This window comes from Schistocerca gregaria, chromosome 1 (genome assembly GCF_023897955.1).
Source record: "Schistocerca gregaria isolate iqSchGreg1 chromosome 1, iqSchGreg1.2, whole genome shotgun sequence".
Classification (NCBI taxonomy): Eukaryota; Metazoa; Arthropoda; class Insecta; order Orthoptera; family Acrididae; genus Schistocerca; species Schistocerca gregaria.
In genome coordinates, this window is record NC_064920.1 from 381,883,542 (window position 1) to 381,909,671 (window position 26,130).

The following is a 26,130-nucleotide window of genomic DNA, read 5'->3' on the forward strand; positions in this document are numbered from 1 at the left end:
TTTTGACTAAGCTTTCAAATTTCAGAATAAATTCACTGGTAGCTGTTTCATCAGCACACAGCTTCTCACCCAAAATAATTACATTTTGAATGCTGTGTCATTTTTTTCACTCACTGTGAACTTTCCATTTTCACATAATTTTTCATACAGAATCTGTGCCTTTTTTTAAATGACTGGTCCACTCAACAGAGATCCTTTTCTCCTGTCCTGCTCAAACTACACACACAAAACAATGTCTAGAATTCTTCAAAATATTTCATATTTTCAGTCCTTTTATATCATCAATTGTCATTGTATGGCTTTCAAGAGTTTTCAACAAAAATAATCAATTATTGGTAACACAAAGTAAATGGATAGATAAAAAATTTACTCACCAGGGGCAGCAGGGGAACACACACACAAAAGACTTAAACTTCTACAAGCTTTTGGAGCCAGTGGCAGAAGAGTTGAAAGGGAAGCAAGATGGGTGAAGGAAAAGGACTGCAGAGATTTACGGAAAGAGGTACAGTTCAGAAAAGTCACCCAGAACCCTGGGTCATGGGAGACTTACCACATGGGATGAGAAGGAAAGACTGATTCTTTCTTTCCTTCTCATCCTGTCTGGTAAGTCTCACCTGACCTGGTTTCTGTGTGACTTTTCTGAACCATACCCCTTTCACTGAACCTCTCCAGTCCTTTTGCTTCAACCCTCTTTCTTCCCCTTGAACTCTTCTGCTAGGAGTAGCAGTAGGAGGACGAGGAGGAGGAGGAGGAGGAGGAGGAGGAGGAGGAGGAGGAGGAGCGCACGCACGCACACATGCACGCACACATGGCTGCTTGAGTCTGGGTCTGACATGAGCAGCAATTCGGGGTGGGAGGTGGAAGTAAGGAGGTGGCAACAGACGAGAAGAGGGGAAGATACAGGGTAGGGTTGGAGGATGATGTGGTGTTGCAGTGGGGGCAAGCAGGCATGTGGTGGAGATACGATAGGGCTGATAGGTGCAGAGCTGGAAGGCTGTGCTGGGGGGAGGGTGGAAAGGGGGAGAGAGATGTAGAGAAGGGGAAAAGACTATACTCTGATGGAAATTAGTTTGTGACTTACAGATTGCAGTGGTGGGCAACAGTATTGCCAGCATACAGCCAGCCAAGCTTCAAGAGATGCTGAACATACCTACAAAATAGGCAGCACACAAGCACAATGAATTTCAGAAAGGATTGGATAATGGCTGGCCCTTAGCACTGGACTCGCTGAAATCTAAATTACAAAGTAATTTTCATCAGAGTACTATAGGTACACTGGTGGAATAGAAGGTGCACATAGGACTGGAGTGAGAGGATGGAAGGTGGTAGAGGGCAGAAACCAGCAAAGCCTAAAGTCGAGGAGGTTATGAGAATGAAGGATATGTTGCGGGGAGAATTCCCACTTGCAAATTCAGGAAAGCTGGTGTTAGTAGGAAGGATACTGATAGCACATGCTGTGGAGCAGTCATTAAAATGAAGCAAATTGTGTTGTGCAGTACATTCAGCAACTGGATGGTCCAGAATTCTCTTGGGAAATCTGGCAGAGGCTATTCATATGGACAGACAGCTTGTTAGTTATCATGCCCACATAGAAAGCAACATAGTGGTTGCAACTTAGTTTGTAGATAACACAGCCACTTTCACAGGAAGCTCTGCCTTTGATGGGATGGGAGATGCCTGTGACAGGACTGGAGTAAGTGGTAGTGCACGAATGTACAGGATAGGTCGTACATCTAGGTCTGTTGCAGAGGTATTAGTAATGAGAGAAGGAGTTGGGAGCAGGGGAGGAGTATGGATGGACAGGGATATTGTACTGGTTTGGTGTGTGGCAGAATACTACTGTGAGAGGGGTGGTGAGGGTAGTGGGTAGGATATTACTCATTTCAGGGCACGAAGAGAGGTAATTGAAACCCTGGCACAGAATGTGATTCAATTGCTCCTGCACTGGGTGGTACTGAGTCATGAGAGGAGTGCTCCTTTGTGACCAGACAGTGGGCATGTGGGAAATGGTAAGTGACTGGAGAGACAAGGGGCAGGATAATTTCAGTCTGCAAAGGCCTCAGTGAAATCTTACGCAACCTGGGGCAGGAACAATTGAATTACATTTTCCATTCTACTAACTCTCATCATGCCCTGAAATAATGAATATCTTATCCACTATCCTCCCTACCTCTCCCACAGTGGTATTCCGCCACCCACCAAACCTACACAATATCTTTGTCCATCCCTACTTTGTCCCTGCTCCCAGTCCCTTGGTTCAGGGCTCATATCCCTAAAAACTGACCTAGATGCAAAATATTATTAAAACAAAGGCTTTTTTGTTGCACCGGACTCTTCTCAAGAAATTGCGGTCATCAACTTTCTCCTCTGAATGCGAGAATATTTTGTTGATGCCAACCTAGATCACCGTAGAGAAATGATAACCGTAATAAAATAAGGGAAATCAGAGCTCGCACCAAAATATCCAGTTGTTCATTTTCTCTGTACACTGTACAAGATTAGAATAAAGAGAAATATTGAGAAGATGGTTTGATGAATCCTCTTCCAGGCACTTAAACATGATTTGCGGAGTATCCATGTAGTTGTACATGTAGACGTAGATGGACACCTATCACACACATCCTCCTACTACTATCTACTGTAGCCCCGTCACAGGCATCTCCTATCCCATCAACGGCAATGCTACCTGTGAAAGCAATCAAGTAATCCACAAACTATGCTGCAACCATTGTGCTACTTTCTAAGTCAACATGACAACTAACAAGCTGTCTGTCCATATGAATGGCCACCACCAAACTGGCCAAGTGACAGCTGGATCACCCAGATGATGAACATGCTGCCCGACAAGATGTGCTTCCTAAAGTGACTGCTTCACAGCCTGCACCATCTGAATCCTTCCTACCAACACCAACTTTTCTGAATTGCACAGATGCGAACTCTCTCTACAATGTATCCTTCGTTCTCATAATCCCCGTGGTCTCAGTCTTTGCTAGTCACTGTCCAATCACCTTTCGCCTTTCCTGCTCCCACTTCAGCCCAACACAAGCCTTCTATTCCATTAGCACACCTACTACTAGGTGTTTCCCCTTGTCTTCTCTCTCTCTCTCTCTCTCTCTCTCTCTCTCTCTCTCTCTCTAACCCAGCCCTCTCCCTTCCCCACTCTCCCAGCACAGTGAGCTGACTCTGTACCTAGCTGCTCTACCCTGTCCCCACCACATCCCTGCTCACTCACACTGCAGCACTTCATCTTCCACACACCTACCCTGCTGTCCCTCCTGTTTCCCACCCCATGCCGACACCTTACTCTCACTGCCTGAACACTGTTGCCCTACTCAGACAGGTGCAGCCTGCAGTTGGGCCTGAGTGGCTGTAGCCAGTAGCCGTGTGTGTGTGTGTGTGTGTGTGTGTGTGTGTGTGTGTGTGTGTGTGTGTGTGTGTGTGTGTGTGTGTTCAAAAGCTAAAAGTTTAGCAACGTTTTCATCATGTCTGACTTATTTTACTAATAATTTTTCAATGAAAAATGATATTACCAAGCTGTTCATGTTTGTATTTTCAGTGACAATATCCTTTCATAATAAGCAATGTTATACATATTTCTTACTTTTTGACTTTATCGCTTAACTGGCACTGTTGCAGATAAAGTATAAAATTCACTGTGATTGATAAAATTTATAACTTGATTCATCACAGATTTGGGTGACCATCAGAGTGTGCCAAACCAACTATCGGCGGGGCAGTTTGTGATAGGAAGCATCCATGTGATAATTGATGTGAGCAATAGGACTGTGGATTCATTATGAGACAGTCGAAGAAATAACTGCCTCACAGTCTTAGATTCTTTTACAGTCGGTAACCTACTGGCTGGGGCTGTAACACTCCAGCCTCTTTTCCATGCTGCTAAGGATCAGTGATGTAATGTCGCCTGCCTGTCAGACTCCAGTATCTTTATTTCCAAGAGCATCATTCCCAGTAGCCTCTTCGGGGGAAAAGATCCACGATTTCATTTTCCAGTACCCCAACATGACTGGGGAACAGTGGAATACTACCTTCTTCTCACTGCCATGAGGTTCTAGGAGGAGATTTTATATGTGTGTTATCAATAGACGTCAGAAATAGTGAAGGCCTATAAGCTGCTCATGGAGTCATGCTGATTAGGAAAAATTTGTGATTGGGTGTGGATGTAATGAAGAGCATGCATGCTGGCCACCAATTCCACTGTAAAATAGTGCATGCACTAGACTAGGAGTGTCACTGCTCCTGTTGTACATAAATGCATAACCTGTCCGGTCTTCAATTCTTGAGCCAACCACATAAGTACACTACTGGCCTTTAAAATTGCTACACTAAGAAGAAATGCAGATGATAAACAGGTATTCATTGGACAAATATATTATAGTAGAACTGACATGCGATTACATTTTCACGTAATTTGGGTGCATAGATCCTGAGAAATCAGTACCCAGAACAACCACCTCCAGCAATAATAACAGCCTTGATATGCCTGGGCATTGAGTCAAACAGAGCTTGGATGGTGTGTACAGGTACAGCTGCCCATGCAGCTTCAACACGATACCACAGTTCATCAAGAGTAGTGACTTGCATACTGTGATGAGCCAGTTGCTCGGCCACCACTGACCAGACTTTTTCAATTGGTGAGAGGTCTGGAGAATGTGCTGGCCAGGGCAGCAGTCAAACATTTTATGTATCCAGAAAGGCCCGTACAGGACCTGCAACATGCGTTCGTGCATTATCCTGCTGAAATGTAAGGTTTTGCAGGGATCGAATGGAGGGTAGAGCCATGGGTTTTAACACATCTGAAATGTAACGTCCACTGTTGAAAGTGCCGTCAATGCGAACAAGAGGTGACCGAGACATGTAACCAATGACACTCCATACCACCACGCCTGGTGATACACCAGTATGGTGATGACGAATACACGCTTCCAATGTGCGTTCACTGCGATGTCGCCGAACACTAATGCAACCATCATGATGCTATAAACAGAACCTGGATTCATTCGAAAAAATGACGTTTCGCCATTCGTGCACCCAGGTTCGTCGTTGAGTACATCATAGCAGGCGCTCCTGTCTGTGATTCAGCTTCAAGGGCAACCGCAGCCATGGTCTCCGAACTGATAGTCCATGCTGTTGCAAACGTCATCTAACTGGTCGTGCAGATGGTTGTTGCCTTGCAAACGTCCCCACCTGTTTACTCAGGGATCAAGACATGGCTGTACGATCTGTTATATCGATGCAGATAAGATGCCTGTCATCTCGACTGCTAGTGATACGAGGCTGTTGGGATCCAGTGCAGCTTTCCGTATTACCCTCCTGAACCCACTGATTCCATATTTCACTAACAGTCATTGGATCTCGACCAACGCGAGCAGCAATGTCGCGATACGATAAACTGCAATCACGATAGGCTACAATCCGACCTTTATCGAACGCCGGAAACGTGATGGTACGCATTTCTCCTCCTTACATGAGGTATCACAAAAACGTTTCACCAGGCAACGCCTGTTAACTGCTTTTTTTGTACGAGAAATCGGAGTGATCCTCTCTGCAACTGGTGCAGTAATGCACTTGTACACAGGAATACCTGTGTGCAATGGTTGTTGGTAATATCCACAGGTGGATTCATGTCTACACCTAGACAAGATGGCCATATTTCACACACTTTAAACATTTCATGGCAGGTGGCACACAGAGTTTTCCATCACAACTGTAAACCATAATCTCAACTTTATCAAGTAAAGTGACCCACAAATGCTTCAGTGTCTACTTTGTCTAGCCCCCCCCCCCCCCCCCCGTCCCCCCTCCAAAATGGACTGGCTATGATGTTGGGAACTTTATGACCTACCCTGCAGTCATTACCGTTGAAAATTTTTGAAGATAAAGTGGATAAACCAAAAGGAGTGTAGGATTTAACAGAAACAGTACAACTGCGTAACAAAGTGGAAATCAAAAGAATGACTGAGTTAACATGAAAAAGGGCATCCCCTGGAGGTTAAACCAAAGGGAAATAGTCAGAAAAGAAATGCTGCATTGACTTGGGGCCCCAAGCTCACCTCATAAGTACCCATAAATGAGTTGTGAGCCATAGAGAAAGAGGGGGAGGGGAGTAAAAGATGGGCACTGGCATCAAAGGAGAAAATCAAGATTTTTAAAAAAAAATTAAGTCCGTACCCATTTTCAATTTGCAAGAATAGTAGAAACTTTTGAAGAAAAATATATTTTGAGTGACAATAAGTGTTAATAATTTTTGTACAGAAGTGCTAATACCTATAATTTCCTATATTACTTTTCTTTATTACTTTATATTGGTGTTGCTGCAGGTGCTAAATATTATTGAAGTATGTACTTCAGTAACTGGAGAAAAAGTAAGATAAGACTGAAGGTGCCATAGTGATGTAGCTATTAGAGACTGAGCACAGCTAGTAGAGACTGAGCACAATCAGATTAGGGTAGGATATGGTAGGACATAGGCCATATTTGTTTCACAGACATCACTCAGCATTTAAGAAAACAATATAAAACTTAATCTGAATGATCAGATGAAGATGGAGATTCCACTGCCCTTCAGTAATTGGAAGCTAGCAACTGAAGTTGAATTTTTGAACAAAATCAATAAGCATGTTTCACATAACTGAGTGCAACATCGTGGACTATTGTGTTGTTTATATTATTAGTCTTATGATTATGATATTCATTTACCATTGATGTGCAACTGATAACATAAAACTATGCAAGCAGATGACTAAGAACAACAATGAGGGATAGGTAGATGACAGGTACACACTGCGACTTGTAGAATTACAGCCATGTCCCAGCACAACAAAATCATTTAGGTGGTGGTAGCAATAATGAGGAGCTGTATTTAGCACAAATCAATTTCATCTTAAATTAATGACCATGTTTTTCCTACTACATTATAAAGTGACAATTTTTAAACAATTTTTTGAGACTAATTGTTGCAGAATCTACCAATTGTGATTCTAGCATTTACCTTATTAATTTAAATGTTCGATAGGTCTTTTTACACAATAGATTGACTATTGAAAGTGCTTACCTAACTCATGTATAATACTTGACAATGTACTTTCATTCTTCTGATACTTTATTTCTTCGCTGCTAAAACAAATGAAAAAGAAACGTAGGTTAGTGGTTTTACACGTGTAAACAAGGTAAATGTTGCGTAGGTTTGGATCACACAAACCTCTTTAGTTTTGTCACTGCCTGAAGTAATACCAGTGATTTCAGTGCTGAAGCCAGCATATCTAATGAGAGAGAATAAGGATGGCTAATTTCTCCTCTGAGTAGAAGTTCCTCCAGTTCCTTCTGAGCTTGTTGTAACAGCACTTTCTCTGTGCAGGGAACTGCAGCATGCTTGAAAACAGGAGTACATCTATTAATCACAGACAGTGACACTGTATGGTAAAGCACAACCATAGATAAAAATTTACTAAAAACTGAAAGTACATATCACACACCTAAGTATCCATCTGATCAAATATCACAAACATTGAATTGCCTTCCTTATATTTTAGAGGAACATTTCTTTAGCTTTTAGGCTGAAATTTTTACTGACTGTAATTGTCTGACAATTTTATCTCATGGGAATTTAACACCACTACTACTTCTAGTAAAAACACAAAGCCTCACAACTGAAAAGTTTACTTATCAAAATATTCACTAATTATCATTAACAGGCAAATATTTGCAGCATAGTCACACTATGAATAAATTCTAAAACACATATATTCAAAAGTCTAAATACATCATATATTTAGAGACAGAACTAGAAAAATACTTTTCTTTTTTCAAAATAGATAGAAATAATGAAAGATTAAAAACACTCAGTGAACTAACCTTTCGCACAACATGAAAAAATACAAAATACCCTTCAAGGAAAGGTTGCAGTAAATTGCAGAAGATCTCTCTCAGTTTACGATGATTACCCAGTGCCAAGTTTCCTAATGCTGATGTCTCAATAATATTCAGAAGATCTAGTTGTTTCAATGCTTCTTCAAATTCCTGAAAAACAGGCATTTAAATCAAATGGTAAGGAAAGTCCTGACTGAATGTCAATAATTTAATAGTAAGGGAGACAACTTACCGAATAGCAGAAGTATTGAGTCATCGACAGGGTGCCACCCCTCCTCCCTGGTCCCCACAAGTGAACCCGCCCCCCCCCCCCCCCCCACACACACACACTCACACACAGAGCACAGAGGGAAGGGTAGCTGGTGGCTCAGTGGGGGACAGCAGGTACCTGAGATAGAAACATGTGACGGAGAGAGAACAGGTGCAACAGATAGGAATGTGGCACAAGAGCCAAGGAGTTCATACAGTGCACAATGATGATGCTATGGATGAGTGGATTGGGGGGGGGGGGGGGGGGGGGGGGGTTAGAGTTGACCATCCAGTGGTGCAATGTGTTGATCAGCACAACATGCTTGAGTTCAACAGCTGCATCACCACCCATGCCAGCTAGGTCTGCCTTCAGCAACAGTTTTTCTAACCTACATAGATGATAGTTATCTTTGCAAAACATCCTTCATTCCTGTGGACCTGCTGACTTTAATCTTTGCTAAGTAACTGCACCCTCTACCCAAGTCTCCTCTTCCTCTGTCCTGTTACCTCCTCAGAATCCTATCCAACAAGTCATCAGCAGCTTGTGCCACACAAACTCCACCAGCTTTGGTGCCAGTGTGCTGCATTTCTAACACGCACACCTGCTGCCTCCTTCCAGATCATCAGCCACCTGTTCCCACCCCTCCTCCCACTTCCTCTACCCACACACATGACAACCCCAGCCCCAGTTCAGCTGCCAGCACAACGTAGGTGCACATATGTTTGAGCACGCTAGTTTATTAAAGGACTGGTCCAAAACCTAGGAAAGTTTCCAGTACTTTTTTTTGTGTGCCTGGTGATGACTCAGTGCCTGGTGATGACTCAGCACTTGTACTACTATTTTTCTTTCCAACATTTAAACCCAATTTTTGGTACTCTTTCTTTTGAGAAGTTTCACTGTTGAGTAACACGCGATCTAGTGTAACAAAGAAAAATCTGTTGAAATTATCTACACAGGAGGCTATATCACTCTAAAGTCTTAACAGATACATGTAATACTGAATATCATGTAGAACACTAGTCTATGGCAACTTTGTTTACAAGCTAAGTTAATATAGAATATGCATGACCTACTTTTTACAGTAACAGTATATGGTCCTTTAAATTGTCTTTACAATGAGCATATACAGATATGAGATCGTTAGAAGAAGCAACTGTGCATTTTGCATTACTGAGAGAACAGTGACCAACCACTGAAAGTCTGTTAATGTTTCAAATAACTCTATATGAATCAAAAACAGGCCAAAATCCAATGAAAATTATTAATATGTACAGTATCAAGTATGTGGTATCAGAATATAATTCTGATTCACTGTCAGTGTGCAAGAAAAGTGTGAAAACTATCTCCTGCCATATCCCTGAACACTGACAATTATTCCTGGGACAGCCTGTATATATTCAACAATGACCACAAAAAACAGTAGTTAAGGACTGACTACATAGGAAGGGTTTCATATGGTTTTTTAATTTTAATATGTCTGTGGTGCTAATAATTATTGACAGACTCCCTCTTTTACTGTTAGGTGCAATCTCTGTTTTTCAACGGCTTTAGGAACATGAAAGATATATTCTTGGGCTCTCACTAATGAGTTACAATTTGCTGAAAAGACACAGAGGCAGATATCTACTTGATCAAAGCAACAGGTAAAATGTGTATATGTTTGAGAAATGACAAAAGTCATCACTGAGATTCAAAATTCAGAACTCAGTGTGGTACCAATTTTGAGAGGCGGAAAATGCCAATCTCTATATGGCCATCCTGATTTAGTTTTTGCTTGGTTACCTAAATCACCACCTATTTTCTTTCCATCCTTGCCCACCCAAGAAAGTGCTCAGTCTTTAATGGTTATAATACCAACAGGCTATAAACTTAACTTTTCTTTCCAACAGAATTTCAACAACGAGCTGCCTGTAATCAGTGCTAAAACTTAACATGTAAACTGGGGAAAAAGGAGTAGCGCAGCAGGGAGACGAGAGACAGAAACAGAGAGAAACGACAGGAAAATTATAAGAAGGGACAAGGACGTCAGTGGACGGAGAGAGAGAGAGAGAGAGAGAGAGAGAGAGAGAGAGAGAGAGAGAGAGAGAGAGAGAGAGAGAGGGTGAGACTGCGGGGGAGAGGACGGGGGCAGGGGAGAGGACGGGGGAGGGGGAGACGACGGGGGAGGGGAGATAGGGAGGGAGGGGGAGAGGACGGGGGAGGGGAGATAGGGAGGGAGGGGGAGAGGACGGGGGAGGGGAGATAGGGAGGGAGGGGGAGAGGACAGGGGAGGGGGAGATAGGGAGGGAGATGGAGGGGGAGATAGGGAGGGAGATGGAGGGGGAGATGACGGGGGAGGGGGAGATAGGGAGGGAGGGGGAGAGAGACGGGAGATAGGGAGGGAGGGGTAGAGGACGGGGGAGGGGGAGATAGGGAGGGAGATGGAGGGGGAGATGGGGAGGGATGGGGTGAGATGGGGATGGGGTGTGATGGGGATGGGGAGGGGAGAGGAAGATGGGGATGGGGTGAGATGGGGATGGGGAGGGGAGAGGGAGGGAGATGGGGAGGGGAGTGAGGGGGTGATGGGGAGTGAGGTTGAGATGGGGATGGGGGTGTGAGGGGGAGATGGGGAGGGGGGTGTGAGGGGGGAGATGGGGAGGCGGTGTGAGGGGGAGATGGGGAGGGAGTGTGAGGGGGAGATGGAGAGGGGGTGTGAGGGGAGATGAGGAGGGGGCAGGAGGGGGAGATGGGGTGGGGGGCGGGAGGGGGTGTGAGGGGGAGATGAGGAAGGGGCGTGAGGGGGAGATGAGGAGGGGGCGTGAGGGGGAGATGAGGAGGGGGCGTGAGGGGGAGATGGGGAGGGTAGGTGAGATGATGAGGGGGAGGGAGGTTGAGATGGGGAGGGTAGGTGAGATGATGAGGGAGGGGGATATGGGAAGTGAGGGAGGAGGTTAAGGAGGGGGAGATGGGCAGGGGGGTGATGGGGAGGGGGGTGATGGGGAGGGGGAGATGGGGTTGGGGATGGGGTGGGTTATGGTGTGGGGGATGGGGAGGGGGAGATGGGGAGGGTAGGTGAGATGATGAGGGGGAGGGAGGTTGAGATGGGGAGGGTAGGTGAGATGATGAGGGAGGGGGATATGGGAAGTGAGGGAGGAGGTTGAGGAGGGGGGAGGGGGAGATGGGGAGGGGGGTGATGGGGAGGGGGTGATGGGGAGGGGGTGATGGGGAGGGGGAGATGGGGAGGGGGAGATGGGGAGGGGGAGATGGGGAGGGGGGTTGTGAGGGGGATGGGGTGGGGGAGATGGGGAGGGGGAGATGGGGAGGGAGGTGGGGGGAGATGGGGAGGGGGATGTGGGGAGGGGGAGATGGGGTGGGGGAGATGGGGTGGGGAGATGGGGTGGGGGAGATGGGGTGGGGGAGATGGGGTGGGGGAGATGGGGTGGGGGAGATGGGGTGGGGGAGATGGGGTGGGGGAGATGGGGTGGGGGAGATGGGGTGGGGGAGATGGGGTGGGGGAGAGATTTTTAAATGAAGTAGAGAAATAATGAAGGTTGTGGAAGAATAAATAAAGATGAAAAATTGGACAAGAAACTACCACAAATGAAAATTAGATGGGTAGCAAAAGAAAGTTGAAGTGCCAATCATTATCTGTTTGGAGATCTGGTATGTGTTCTCGAACTAGATCAAGCTTCTAAAACAAAATATCTGTTATGTTGGCAGCGTGTTTATGTGTGCAGATTTCTTCTCTGTTATATGTGCCTTTGTGTATGCCTTTGTATACTGCTGGGAACATATTAAACATAGTAAAATTTATGTTCCTAAATATGATAATGTTTCTCCATCAAAATTCTTTTACTGTGAAAATACATTGTCAGAAGAAAAAATTAGTACACTCTTTTAGAGGTTTGCAGTTCACACAAGATTTATTGTTTCAACAGTGCATATGGAAAATGTGAAACAATTACATCAACAGCACAAGTGTTTCTGAGGTACCACACAACGACCCATGCTGAAACATACATATTAGAATAGGGTGTAGCTTCCTTGGGCAGATGCAGGCAATGACTCTGGCAGCCAGTTGATTGTACAGATAGTGAGTACTGTCCTGGGATATGTTGTGCCATGCCTGCTTGACCTGTTCATGTAATTCTGTAACAATTGTCGGCTGACAAGCCACACAAGTCACTTCTCATCATATTATATCTCTCACTTGCTTGACTGAAGACAAGTCCAGAGATCATGCTGGCCAGTGAAGTTTATGTAGGTCTCACAAAGCATATGGGAGTTTCACAGACAGTGTGTGGATGAGTATTATCCTGTTGGAACAACACATCACCTTCCTGTTGCAAGAACACCAAAAGAACAGGTCTAACAACATTCCACACTCATTGAGTGTTGGTTAATGAGCCACCCAGACACACCAAAGGTGAACAAGAGTTGTAGCTCATCACATCCAAGGCCATAAGGCCAGGGATGGAGTCAGTGTGTCTTGGATTAATACACTCTGAGAGACAGCACTCGCCAGCTCTACATCGCATGTACAAACAACCATCAATTGCATGTAAGCTGAATCTGCTTCAATCGCTGAAGACAACAGTGCTTTCAAGTGACCCTCTGACCATACCAGTCAAGATGTGCACATCAATGCACTGGCTTGTGTGGAAGAACACTAGAGCTGTGTGTGCCTGTTGTCCCATTGCTAATAACTGGTTAGCAACAATTTGTGTTAACATGTCCAGGCTCATAAGCTCTCTTATCTGTGCTTTGGCAGCTGTCCCATCTGCCACTGCTACCCTTCTAATACCCCGATCCTGGCACGCTTCTGTGGACATCCAGAAACTCACCTACTGGTGGGAGAATGTTCACATACCCACTGACATCAGTAATATTGCACAACTGACACAGCACCTCCACCTTGTGTGGCAGTTCTCCAAAAGGACCATGTCGCCACTTCAAAGGCCACTGTTTGATTCCTTTTAAACTAGTTAAGCTGGCTGTAGGAAGCCCAGCTGCATGTCTGTGCTATGGTTGTCTGCTTGCTTCAGTCCAGGGTTGCCACAGGATTCCCCAAGTGAAATTCATTGATATTACCCTAATTTCAAGACAAGTTTTAGCATTTTACCCTGACAAATTTAGGGATCTCAAGTGTAAATTATGACGTACGTTGACAATCTGTCATTGTTGCTACAGTACAAAAAACAATAGTGCAAACAAATATCTAAAAAAACTTGCAAGTGGAAGGTGTTTCCTGATGTGAGCAAACATCTTAAGTACTAATATCAACATCCTTTGTAATGAACCATTTTTAGATGGAGAAGGCACCTCAAATGGTAAGTGTGTTTCATTAAAAACACTGATATTTTATTTCAATAACACGAAACACATTTGGTGATAAAAATATACATTTCCTTGGAGTCACATGACAGATTTAAAATACCTTCACTGAATTCAGAAATAACCTCAGAAGGAAGTAGGCGTCTTGAAAGATGTGTATAAGGCGGGGAAGAATTGTCTAAACCAACACTTCAGGTGACTGCCAATAAAATGTTGGTTCTATGTTCGTTATTGTTGGTTATTACCTACAGTGTTATATCTATTGTTTTACAGGTATTTTGTGATTTTTCTTTGAAATATATATGAGTGCATAGTGACACACTGACACAATTTTCTCCTCCATATCGTCCATACTATCTAACATATAAAGTACTGTTTATGTGCCAAAATACACTAGAACAAATAAAATGTCTGTAAAACATCACACTGTACAACGTTCTTGCGGTGAGGCAGTAGCAATTCCTGAAATCACCCATGGCCTCTGGCCTGCTAAGGAACACCACAGTCCTGGGTCCATGGATAAACCATGAAATTCCACTGCATTATGACACACAAAGACCCGGCCTGCAGGCAGATAGGTGGGACTAGATGTGATGGGCAGGGCCTACACATTAGTGGGAACCATATGGCTTCAGATTGGCAGATACCCACAGAAATGGTCTGTGGTTTTGGCCTGTTGTGGAAATCCACTGGGCCAGTTATTCATGAGCAACAGATAACACGTTGATGAAATGAAACCATGGTGATCAACCCATGCAAAAGATAACTTGTTCAAATACTCTGAGAATCAATAATAATGAGGATAGGTAGCAACCCACCCCAATGATGATTGCTGAGCCGCAGACAGGCACTTAGAAAAGACAACCACACTTTGACAACTAAATATTCACCCATAGCTTTTGTCAGAAAACGAGAGCGCACGCACGCACGCGCGCGCGCACGCACACACACACACACACACACACACACACACACACACACACACACACAATCACATTCACATAATCACTCAGACACAGCCTATGCACACATGACCACTGCCTCTGGCCACTACGTTTAAAGTCTCTGAGAATCAGATCGAAACAAACCACTCCTCATGCCTGCCTAATCTCTCGTCGGCAGCTGCTAGGCTAGCGGCAAGAATTGGTGCCAGTACTGACTGAAAGCTGAAGTAAGTGGTAGGATGGGGAGAAGCAGTATTAATGAGAGAGTAGGGAAGCAGCATATGCGCTCAGCTGCACACAGCCAACGACAATGCACGACACCTCAGTAAAGAAACCGTTTCATCTACTGAGACAAAAAATGAGATTTTTCCAGTGTTTTGTTTTTTTACAAATTTCCCTGACTTTTCTCTAACATGTTAGAAATTCCGATTTCCAGGCCCTGTGGCGATCCTGTTCACATGTCTGCACCACACTGAGCTCCTGGCTGTGAGCTGGTAGCTGTTCACTAACTATCTGTTGGTGGGCAATGCTGAAACCTCTATCAGTACATCTACTAGCCCCACTGGTGGCATATGCCATCAGTGGATCATGATTGACATCATCTTTCTAGGTGTTCTATTTTTTCCTTTTTTTCTGGCAGTATATACACTGTAATCCAACAGGTTATCGGTCCACGAAGATTGAACTGAATAAGTCCTGAGTACTGAATGATGGAAAACTTAATGCTGTTTGTAAGTGGTTTATAATTCATTATAATGTCATTAGGTAAATGGCCTCTGTCCCAACACCACAAACTGAGAAACTCAAGGGTCAAGAGAATTATGCGGTGAGGACATTTACTGCAGAAGATTATCTACATTTGGACAACCTTTGGATATGTCACTCATGAAACCTTTAAGTCCGTAGATTCATATTTCCACAACAATGAATGTGAGGGAAAAACCAATGTAATTTTTTTAGTCCATTATAAATTATGTACATATAGCAAAGGCCAACATGGCAAAGGAAGTATGGGACAATCTAAGAGGAGCTTTTGAAGATGGAGGTTTAACTAGGGAACTGGGTTTGTTAAGAGAGCTTAGTGCCACACATTTAGATTAATGTAAAAATATTGAGTATGTAAACAAAATCACCTCCAGCTCGAATCATCTAAGAAATATCAGAATCAACAGTTGCTGAAAAATTGATGGGTGTCTATTTACTAGTTGGACTGCCCAATAAGTATTCCCCCATGATAACAGACTTGGAGAGCCCAGGGACACCCAATAGAAGTGATACCATAAAAGTCAAGATATTACAAGATGTTAAGAAAGTACAAAAATATCCTGTCCAGGACAAGGAAATGGCTTTATATTCCAAATACAAAAAGAATAAACATGTTCAAATACATAAATGCCAAGGAATAGGACATTTTGCATTGCAGTACACTGGAAAACTAAGTACACAAAAATAGTCAAGTTTCAGATCTTCCAGAAAGGAAGGCAGGTAATCCATGCAATAAGAATAAAGCACTTACTGCATGTTATTCTCATGGTAAGCACAGATTGGTTCCTGGATTCTGGAGCTTCTATACATATTACTAAAGATTGATCAGTTTTATATAATGTGTCTCCACAAACATTGGTGTTTCAACAATGGATGGTTCTCAATTAAAATTTGAACTAGTTGGAAAGATGAACTTTACTGTACACTATATGAAGACCGTTGCTATCAATTTGCTTTCAGTGAGTGAAATAGTGAATAAGGTTAACAAGGTAATTATTCACTTAAATGGTGCAGCCAATGTAAGAAAAGAAAGGATATTTATAAATTAGATGTCCTACAAGTTGGAAATAGTTATCCAGTATATGCTGCAAAAAAATAAAATAAAATAAAAATAAAATTATGACTTTGAAGACTCCGACATCTTAATAGGAAAAGTATGGCCTTGTTAAAAGATATGGCAACAGGGGCGAAGGAAATAATAACTGTAACTTACCTTCCAAAATTTGTATATAAGGAAAGCAAGCCAGATTACCATTTACAACAAATAAAAATAGACCACCTGAGCTTTTGCAGTTGATACATACAGACATGTGTGGGTCTATGGAAGAAGAATCTATAGGAGGCAGTTGTTATTTCCTTACTTTGTTTGATGATTTTTTCAAGATTTACCCATATTTTTACCATTAGAGCCAAGGACAAAGTGAAAAAAATATTTGCCAGTATTCGCACCATGGTTGAAAGACAGACTGGTAAGAAGATAAAAGTTATAAGATTAGACAATAGTATCAAATATGACAAACAGTTTAGGTGATAACTGAATGAATTTGGAATCCAACATCTAACTACAATTCACTATAGTAGAACAGGCTAACAGAACAATTGTAGGGAAAGCAAGGAGCATGTTAAAGGGTGCAGGATACCAAAATATTACCGGGCAGACGCAGCATCAACTGCAGTGTTATCTACATACACCTAGATAAAGCTGTACCAAAAATACTTCATTTGAAGTTTAGACTGGAAAGAAACCTGAGCTTGGTCATCTAAGAATTTTTGGATGTAAGACCATGGTACAGGTTCCCAACAATTTAGAAGAAAATGTGACCCCGAATTTAAAAAAATATATTTATATTGGTACTGTGAAGATTCCAAAGGTTACAGATCCATAAATCCTAAAAACAAAAGAGTAATAACTAGTCAATATTTTTAAAATCTGGTGCAAATGAAACAAATGATTAAAGAGGATATGTAGATATTAATCCCGATGAAAATGTTCAGGAACATGCAAAAGCACCAGTAAATTTAGAAACCAAAGGACCTGCAGAAGTTGTTAAAGAGCAATCAGATAAGTTCATTGAAGATGAAATGTAGAATGAGACTCCGGGAACTCCAGCAATGGGGGATGTACATTGATGGTGTTCATAGCATACAATAAAACTTAAGATTTGTCCATATTATGAAATATATATGGTTGCTCAAAGATTCAACAATTAACTTCTTACAGTTGAAGAAGCCTTGACCAGCCTCAATGCAGACAAATGAAAGAAAGGTATAGAAAATAAATTACAGCCTTTTTTCTAAAACTTATACTTATGAATGAGTTGATGCACTACAAGGATGGATACCATTACAAGTGAGGTAGGTCTTTAGTGTTAAAAACCCAGAAGATGCAAAACCAAATTTTAAAGCTCATTTGGTAGTTAAAGGATGCTTTCAGACAGAGGGCAAAGACTAAAAACAAATATTCTCACCTGCGTGAAATATGCTTTTATAAAGATATCCCCTGCCCTTTGCTGGGGGGAAAACAAAGGGTATTAAACCATCACGTGGAGGAAGAAATTTTTATGATTCTGCCAGAGGAAGCCAAGAAAACTCACCAAGAAAATAATAAAACATGGCTTCTGAAAAGGAGCATGTTTGACCTTAATTAGAGTGGATACTGTTGGAATCAGTGCTTGCACAAAGCATTAACAAGGATGAATATGAATCAGTCAACAGCTGATCGTGATACATATCACAGACAGTCTTTTCTGTAGTTGCAGGGGCAACAGTCTGGCTGATTGACTGATCTGGCCTTGCAACACTAACCAAAACGGCCTTGCTGTGCTGGTACTGCGAACAGCTGAAAGCAAGGGGAAACTACAGCCGTAATTTTTCCCGAGGGCATGCAGTTTTACTGTATGGTTAAATGATGATGGCGTCCTCTTGGGAAAAATATTCCGGAGGCAAAATAGTCCCCCATATGCATCTCCGGGCGGGGACTACTCAAGAGGAGGTCATTTTCAGGAGAAATAAAACTGGCGTTCTACGGATTGGAGCGTGGAATGTCAGATCCCTTAATCGGGCAGGTAGGATAGAAAATTTTAAAAGGGAAATGGCTAGGTTGAAGTTAGATATAGTGGGAATTAGTGAAGTTCGGTGGCAGGAGGAACAAGACTTTTGGTCAGGTGAATACAGGGTTATAAATACAAAATCAAATAGGGGTAATGCAGGATTAGGTTTAATAATGAATCAAAAAATAGGAGTACGGGTAAGCTACGACAAACAGCATAGTGAACGCATTACTGTGGCCGAGATAGACCCCTACCACAGTAGTACAAGTTTATATACCAACTAGATCTGCAGATGACGAAGAAATTGAAGAAACGTATGATGAAAATTTAATAGTCATGGGTGACTGGAATTCGTCAGTGGGAAAAGGGAGAGAAGGAAACATAGTAGGTGAATATGGACTGGGGGGTAAGAAATAATGGAGGAAGCCACCTGGTAGAATTTTGCACAGAGCATAACTTAATCATAGCTAACACTTGGTTTAAGAATCATGAAAGAAGGTTGTATACATGGAAGAACCCTGGAGATACTAAAAGGTATTAGATAAATTATATAATGGTAAGACAGAGATTGGTTATGAACTGTAGATTAAAACTGAAGAAACTGCTAAAAGGTGGGAATTTAAGGAGATGGGACCTGGATAAATTGAAAGAAGCAGAGGTTTTGCAGAGTTTCAGGGACAGCGTAAGGGAACAATTGACAGAAATGGGGAAAGAAATACAGTAGAAGAAGAATGGGTAGCTTTGAGGGATGAAATAGTGAAGGCAGCAGAGGATCAAATAGGTAAAAAGACAAGGGCTAGTAGAAACCCTTGGATAACAGAAAAAAATATTGTATTTAATTGATGAAAGGAGAAAATATAAAAATGCAGTAAATGAAGCAGGGAAAAAGGAATACAAATGTCTCAAAAATGATATCGACAGGAAGTGAAAAATGGCTAAGCAGGGATGGCTAGAGGACAAATGTAAGGATGTAGAGGCTTATCTCACTAAGGGTAAGATAGATACTGCCTACAGGAAAATTAAAGAGACCTTTGGAGAAAAGAGAACCACTTGCATGAATATCAAGAGCTTTGATGGAAACCCAGTTCTAAGCAAAGAAGGGAAAGCAGAAAGATGGAAGGAGTATATAGAGGGTCTATACAAGGGCGATGTACTTGAGGACAATATTATGGAAATGGAAGAGGATGTAGATGAAATGGGAGATATGATATTGCATGAAGAGTTTCACAGAGCACTGAAAGACCTGAGTCGAAACAAGGCCCCCGAAGTAGACAACATTCCATTAGAACTACTGACAGCCTTGGGAGAGCCAGTCCTGACAAAACTCTACCATCTGGTGAGCAAAATGTATGAGATAGGTGAAATACCCTCAGACATAAAGAAGAATATAATAATCCCAATCCCAAAGAAAGCAGGTGTTGACATATGTGAAAATTACCGAACTATCAGTTTAATAAGTCACAGTTGCAAAATACTAATGTGAATTCTTTACAGACGAATGGAAAAACTGATAGAAGCTGACCTCGGGGAAGATCAGTTTGGATTCCCTAGAAATGTTGAAACACGTGAGGCAATACTGACCCTATGACTTATCTTAGAAGAAAGATTAAGGGAAGGCAAACTTACGTTTCTAGCATTTGTAGACTTAGAGAAAGATTTTGACAATGCTGACTGGAATACTATCTTTTAAATTCTGAAGGTGGCAGGGGTAAAATAAAGAGAGCGAAAGGCTATTTACAATTTGTACAGAAACCAGATGGCAGTTATAAGAGACGAGGGACATCAAAGGGAAGTAGTGGTTGGGAAGGAAGTGAGACAGGGTTGTAGCCTCTCCCCGATGTTATTCAATCTGTATATTGAGCAAGCAGTAAAGGAAACAAAAGAAAAATTCGGAGTAGGTAGTAAAATCCATGGAGAAGAAATAAAAACTTTGAGGTTTGCCTATGACATTGTAATTCTGTCAGAGACAGCAAAGGACTTGGAAGAGCAGCTGAACAGAATGGACATTGTCTGGAAAGGAGTGTATAAGATGAACCCAACAAAAGCAAAACAAGTATAATGGAATGTAGTCGAATTAAGTCGGGTGATGCTGAGGGAATTAGACTACAAAATGATACACTTAAAGTAGCAGAGGAGTTTTGCTATTTGGGGAGCAAAATAACTGACGATGGTCGAAGTAGAGAGGGCATAAAATGTAGACTGGCAATGGCAAGGAAAACGTTTCTGAAAAAGAATAATTTGTTAACATTGAGTATAGATTTAAATGTCAGGAAGTCGTTTCTGAAAGTATTTGTATGGTGTGAAACGTGGACGATAAATAGCTAAGACAAGAAGAGAATAGAAGCTTTTGAAATGTGGTGCTACAGAAGAATGCTGAAGATTAGATGTGTAGACCACATAACTAATGCGGAGGTATTGAATAGAATTGGGGAGAAGAGGACCTTGTGGTACAACTTGACTAGAAGAAGGGATCAGTTGGTAGGACATGTTCTGAGACATCGAGGGATCACCAATTTAGTATTGGAGGGCAGCGTGGAGGGTAAAAATCGTAGAGGAAGGCCAAGAGATGAATACACTAAGCAGATTCAGAAGGATGTAGGCTGCAGTAGGTACTGGAAGATGAAGAAGCTTGCACAGGATAGAGTAGCATGGAGAGCCGCATCAAACCAGTCTCAGGACTGAAGACCACCACCACCAAAACAACAAGACAGGAAACTGTAATCTGGTATGTTATATTGATGCAGACCGGTGATGATGATGATTGGTTCGTGGGGCGCTCAACTGTGGGATCATCAGCGCCCATGCAAAGTCCCAGTTTTTAAACAGACCAAGTTTTACACAATCAAATCAAGCCACTATCACAAATGATGATGATGATGATGAGGAGGAGGAGGAGGAGGAGGAGGAGGATGATGATGAAATGATGAGTACAACACAAACACCCAGTCCCCGGCAGAGAAAATCTGCAACCCGGCCAGGAATCGAACCCGGGACACTGTGATCTGCAGGCAGCAACACTAGCCCCTACACCATGGGCTGTGGACGTAGACCAGTGAAATGAACTGTGTAACAGATATCCTATTACAGGTAGCTGTTTCAAGTTGTATGGCATTGTCTTTCACCATACAGGAAGTGCTCTGGTTAAGGACTGTCATAGGTGAAACTGAGCCACATACAATTACTGAGCTGACCAACAAGTTCTGTGACAACATAAGAGCAATCAAGTTAGCTCAGAACCAAATAATAAGTGTGATCCAAGAAAATTGATATTAGGTGCCATTTTATTAGGTACTACCTACAACAGAAGATATTACTACAAACTATTTGAGTACGGAGAAAAAGGCTTTCTAATTTACTGGCCAACTCTCTCAGTAAAGACAAATTCCAAAAAGTGGTAACAAGGTTCTTGTGAGCACTTGAAAATATTAGTTCAAGGGGAGGTCTTGGGCTTTGGTGAACGAAATATTTCTTATGTTGGCAGTGACTTCTTGTGTACAGATCTCTTTGCCTGTTATACATACTCTTAGGTACCTATGCTAGATGTTCTGTGCTATACGCCTTTGTGTAGCGTGCTTCTGCATAGTGCAGGAACACATTAAATATAGTCAAATGAATATTTCTAAATAGCATTTTTTTGTCAACGTTATTTTGATATGCAAGTGTATAATTCAACAACTACAATGCATAGTGTACTCAGAAATAGAACATTCAATAATGTCCTTAAACATGTCTCCTTACACATGTACAACTCCACATGAGCACACCAACGGTAAAATCTGTCCAATTCCACAGACTGCTCCTACCTTGCCATTAGTGAAAGTGTAGGTCTATCAACTAAACTGCTAACTTTCTCCAGCATTTTAAATTGGTATGAGTCACACCAAGCTTTTGATGAAAACGAATGGCAACGGAGAAATTGTTTACAACAGACCATTGGTTTTGTAGCCTAAATAAAAGCTAGTGTTGTTAGCATCATTCTCATCCCCATCCCTCATATTTGGAGCCACGAGTTTCTTCAGAAATAGAAACGAACCTGACAACATACAACTTATACAACTGCCTTTATTTCCCATTATCCTCCATTCCATCCCTTCCCTCTTTTCTCATTTACATCCTCTGTTCACTGCCACTGCCTTTCTACACATTCAATAATTTATTTTCATTCTTTCTTTCTATTTCTTCATTTTCTTCCCACTTCCTCATTTTCTTTTCCATTTGAATTTGATGGTTTTCTTTGAGTCTAACACTTATCTTTATCAAAGTGTGTGTGTGTGTGTGCGTGCACGCGCGCACGTGAGCACACATATATGTGGATTATTACCAGTTCAGAGTTATTGGCCTGGATTTCTAACCTCAAATGTGAACACAGTATTATTTCTACATCTACATCTATATTCTGAACTGTAGATTAAAACTGAAGAAACTGCATAGGAATTTAAGGAGATGGGACCTGGATACACTGAAATGACCAGAGATTGTAGAGTATTTTAGAGAGGGCATTAGGGAATGACTGACAAGAACAGGAGAAGGAAATACAACAGAAGAAGAATAGGTAGCTTTGAGAGATGAAATAGTGAAGGCAGCAAAGGATCACTCAAGTAAAAACAAGACTGGTAGAAACCCTTGGGTAACAGAAGAGACATTGAATTTAACTGATGAAAGGAGAAAATATAAAAGTGCAGTAATGAAGCAGTTGAAAGCAATATAAATGTCTAAAAAAATGAGATCGGCAGGAAGTGCAAAATAGCAAAACAGGGATGGCTAGAGGATGAATGTAAGGATGTAGACACATATATCACTAGGGGTTAATATAGATACTGCCTACAGGAAAATTAAAGAGACCTATGGAGAAAAGAGAACCATGTGTATGTATATTAAGAGCTCAGATGGAAAACCCATCCTAAGGAAAGAAGGGAAAGAAGAAAGGCGGAAGGAGCATACAGAGAGTTTATACAAGGGTGATGTACTTGAGGACAATATTATGGAAATGGAAGAGAATGTGGATGAAGATGAAATAGGAGATATGATACTGAGTGAAGAATTTGACAGGGCACTGAAAGACCCAAATCGAAACAATGCCCCAGGAGTAGACAACATTCCATTAGCACTATAGATACCCATGGGACAGACAGCCATGACAAAACTCTTCCATCTGGTGAGCAAGATGTATGAGACAGGCGAAATACTGCCAGACTTCAAGAATATAATAATTCCAATCCCAAAGAAAGCAGGTGTTCACATGAGTGAAAATTACCAAAGTATCAGTTTAACATAAATTATTTACAGATGAATGGAAAAACTGGTAGATGTCGACCTCAGGGAAGATCAGTTTGGATTCTGTAGAAATGTTGAACCACACGAGGTCTTACTGACCCTACAACTTATCCTAGAAGATAGGTTAAAGAAAGGCAAACCTATGTTTCTAGCATTTGCAGACATAGAGGAAGCCTTTGACAATGTTGACTGGAATATTCTCTTTCAAATTCTGAAGGTGGAAGGGTAAAATACAGGATAGAAGATGTAAATCAACAAAAGTGAAATGAGGATATGGAATGCAGTCGAATTAAATTAACTAAAGCTGAAGTTATTAGAATAGGAAATGAGACACTTAAAGTAGTAAATGAGTTTTGTTATTTGGGCAGCAAAATAACTGATTATGGTTGAAGTAGAGAGGATATAAAATGTGGACTGGCTATGGCAAGGAAAGCGTTTCTGAAGAAGAGAAATTTATTAACATTGGGTATAGATTTAAGTGTCGCGAACACTTTTCTGAAAATATTTGTAGGGTGTGTATGTAAGTGAAACATGGAAGATAAACAGTTTATACAAGAAGATAAAAGAAGCTTTCGACATGTGGTGCTACAGAATAATGATGAAGATTAGATGAGAAGGTACTGAACAAAACTGGGGAGAAGAGGAACTTGTGGTACAGCTTGACTAGAAGAAGGAATCGGTTGGTAGGACACATTCTGAGGCATCAAGGGACCACCAATTTAGTACTGGAGAGAAGTGTGCATGGTAAAAATAGCAGAGGCAGACCAAGAGATGAATACGCTAAGCAGATTCAGAAGGATGTAAGTTGCAATAGTTATTCAGAGATGAAGAGGCTTGCACAGAATAGAGTAGCATGGAGAGCTGCAGCAAACCAGTCTCTGGACTGAAGACCACAACAACAACATTCTGGAAACCACCATGAAGTGCATGGCAATGGGTATTATTAGCGTTTCTTTCCTTTCCATTCCATTCACATATGCAGTGCAGGAAGAATGATTTGTTTGAATGCCTCTGTGCATCCAGTTGTCATTCTAATCTTATCCTCATGATCCCTACGTGAGCAATATGTACAGGTTGTAGTATATTCCTTGAGTGGTCATTTAAAGCCGGTTCTTCAAATTTTGTTAAAAGACTTTCTCAGAATAGTTTACATCATTCTTCAAGAGTCTTCCAATTCAGTTCCTTCAGTATCTCAGTCACTCTCTCCCATGGATTAAACAAATCTGTGACCATTTGTGCGCCCTTATCTGCATACGTTCAATATCCCCTGTTAGTCCTATCTGTTACGGGTTCCACACACTTGAGCAATATTTTAGAACCAGTCGCCCAAGTGATTCGTAAACAATCTCCTTTGTAGACTGATTACACTTCCCCAGTATTTTACCAATAAGCTGAAGTCTGTCACCTGCTTTATACACAACTGAGCCTATGTGAACATTCCATGTCCCATCCCTAGAAAGTGTGACACAGAGATAAGAGTTGGCTGATTCCAACAGCAACTCAATGATATTATAGTCATAGGATACTATTTTTTTTCTTTTTGTGAAGTGCACAATTTTACATTTCTGAACATTTAAGGCAAACTGCCAATCTTTGCACCACTTTGAAGTCTCATCAAAATCTTACAAAATGTATGCAGTTTATTTCAGACATACTTCATTAAAGATAACTGCATCATCTGCAAAAAAAGCCTTATTTTACTATTAATATTGTCTGCAAGGTCATTAATATACAACATGAACAACAAAGGTCCCAGCACACTTCCCTGGGGCACACCTGAAGTTACTTCTACATCTGACAACGACTCTACATCCAAGATAATATGCATCCTCTCTACCAAAAGTCCTCAATCCAATCACAAATTTCACTTGATACCCCATATATGATCATACTTTTGACAAGAAGCACAGATTTTTAGAAATAAAGAATACCCCATCAACCTGCCTGCCTTGATGCACAGCTTTCAGTATGTAACGTGAGAAAAGTGCACACTGGGTTTCACGTAATCAATGTTTCTGGAATCCAAGCTGGTTGGCATAGAGGAGGTCATTCTGTTCAAGATACCTCATTATGTTTGAGCTCAGAATATGTTCTAACATTCTATAAGAAATCGATATCAAGGATAATGGACATCAGTTTAGTGGATCACTTCTACTTACCTTCTTGTCTCTTTGCCTTTAAATATGTCTGCTTGTGTCTGTGTATGTGCAGATGGATGTGTGTGTGTGTGTGTGTGTGTGTGTGTGTGTGTGTGTGTGTGTGTGTGTTTGGGCGCGCGCGAGTGCCTTCCCTCTTTCCTGAAGAAGCAACCATCGGTTGCGAAAGCTAGTAATTCTGTGTGTGTGTTTGTGTGTTTTGTACATTGTGCCTGTCTGCCGGAGCTTTCCGGCTTGGTAAGTCTTGGAATCTTTGTTTTTAATATATTTTTCCCATGTGGAAGTTTCTTTCTATTTTATTTATATATATGCGACTTATGTGTTGTGAACTTGGGTGAATCAGTTCAAATTTTCTAAGAAGGTAGGCAAACACATGTAATTAATGGTCATCCTGTTGTTTTGTGTAAGTTTTATCCTTTGCCATGATATAGCTGTCTACATTTGCACATAAAATGCATGTAAAATCTAGTTTTATGCAAATCACATGGGCT

At 41.7% G+C, this 26,130-nt stretch overlaps 1 protein-coding gene across 2 annotated transcripts in view; it reads right to left on the reverse strand.

Moving 5' to 3' along the window:
- The window catches only part of LOC126348162 (dihydroxyacetone phosphate acyltransferase), a 113,417-nt gene that overhangs the window by 23,020 nt on the left and 64,267 nt on the right, over positions 1 to 26,130 (reverse strand). The window contains exons 11-13 of one of the 2 annotated variants that reach the window (XM_050002332.1): positions 7,873 to 8,037; positions 7,220 to 7,389; positions 7,073 to 7,131 (exon numbers count right to left, since the gene is read on the reverse strand). In XM_050002332.1, coding sequence (XP_049858289.1) covers positions 7,073 to 7,131; positions 7,220 to 7,389; positions 7,873 to 8,037 — 394 coding nt within the window. Of the gene's footprint in view, positions 1 to 7,072; positions 7,135 to 7,219; positions 7,390 to 7,872; positions 8,038 to 26,130 lie in introns of both variants that reach the window. The other variant, XM_050002331.1, reaches the window with a different exon arrangement.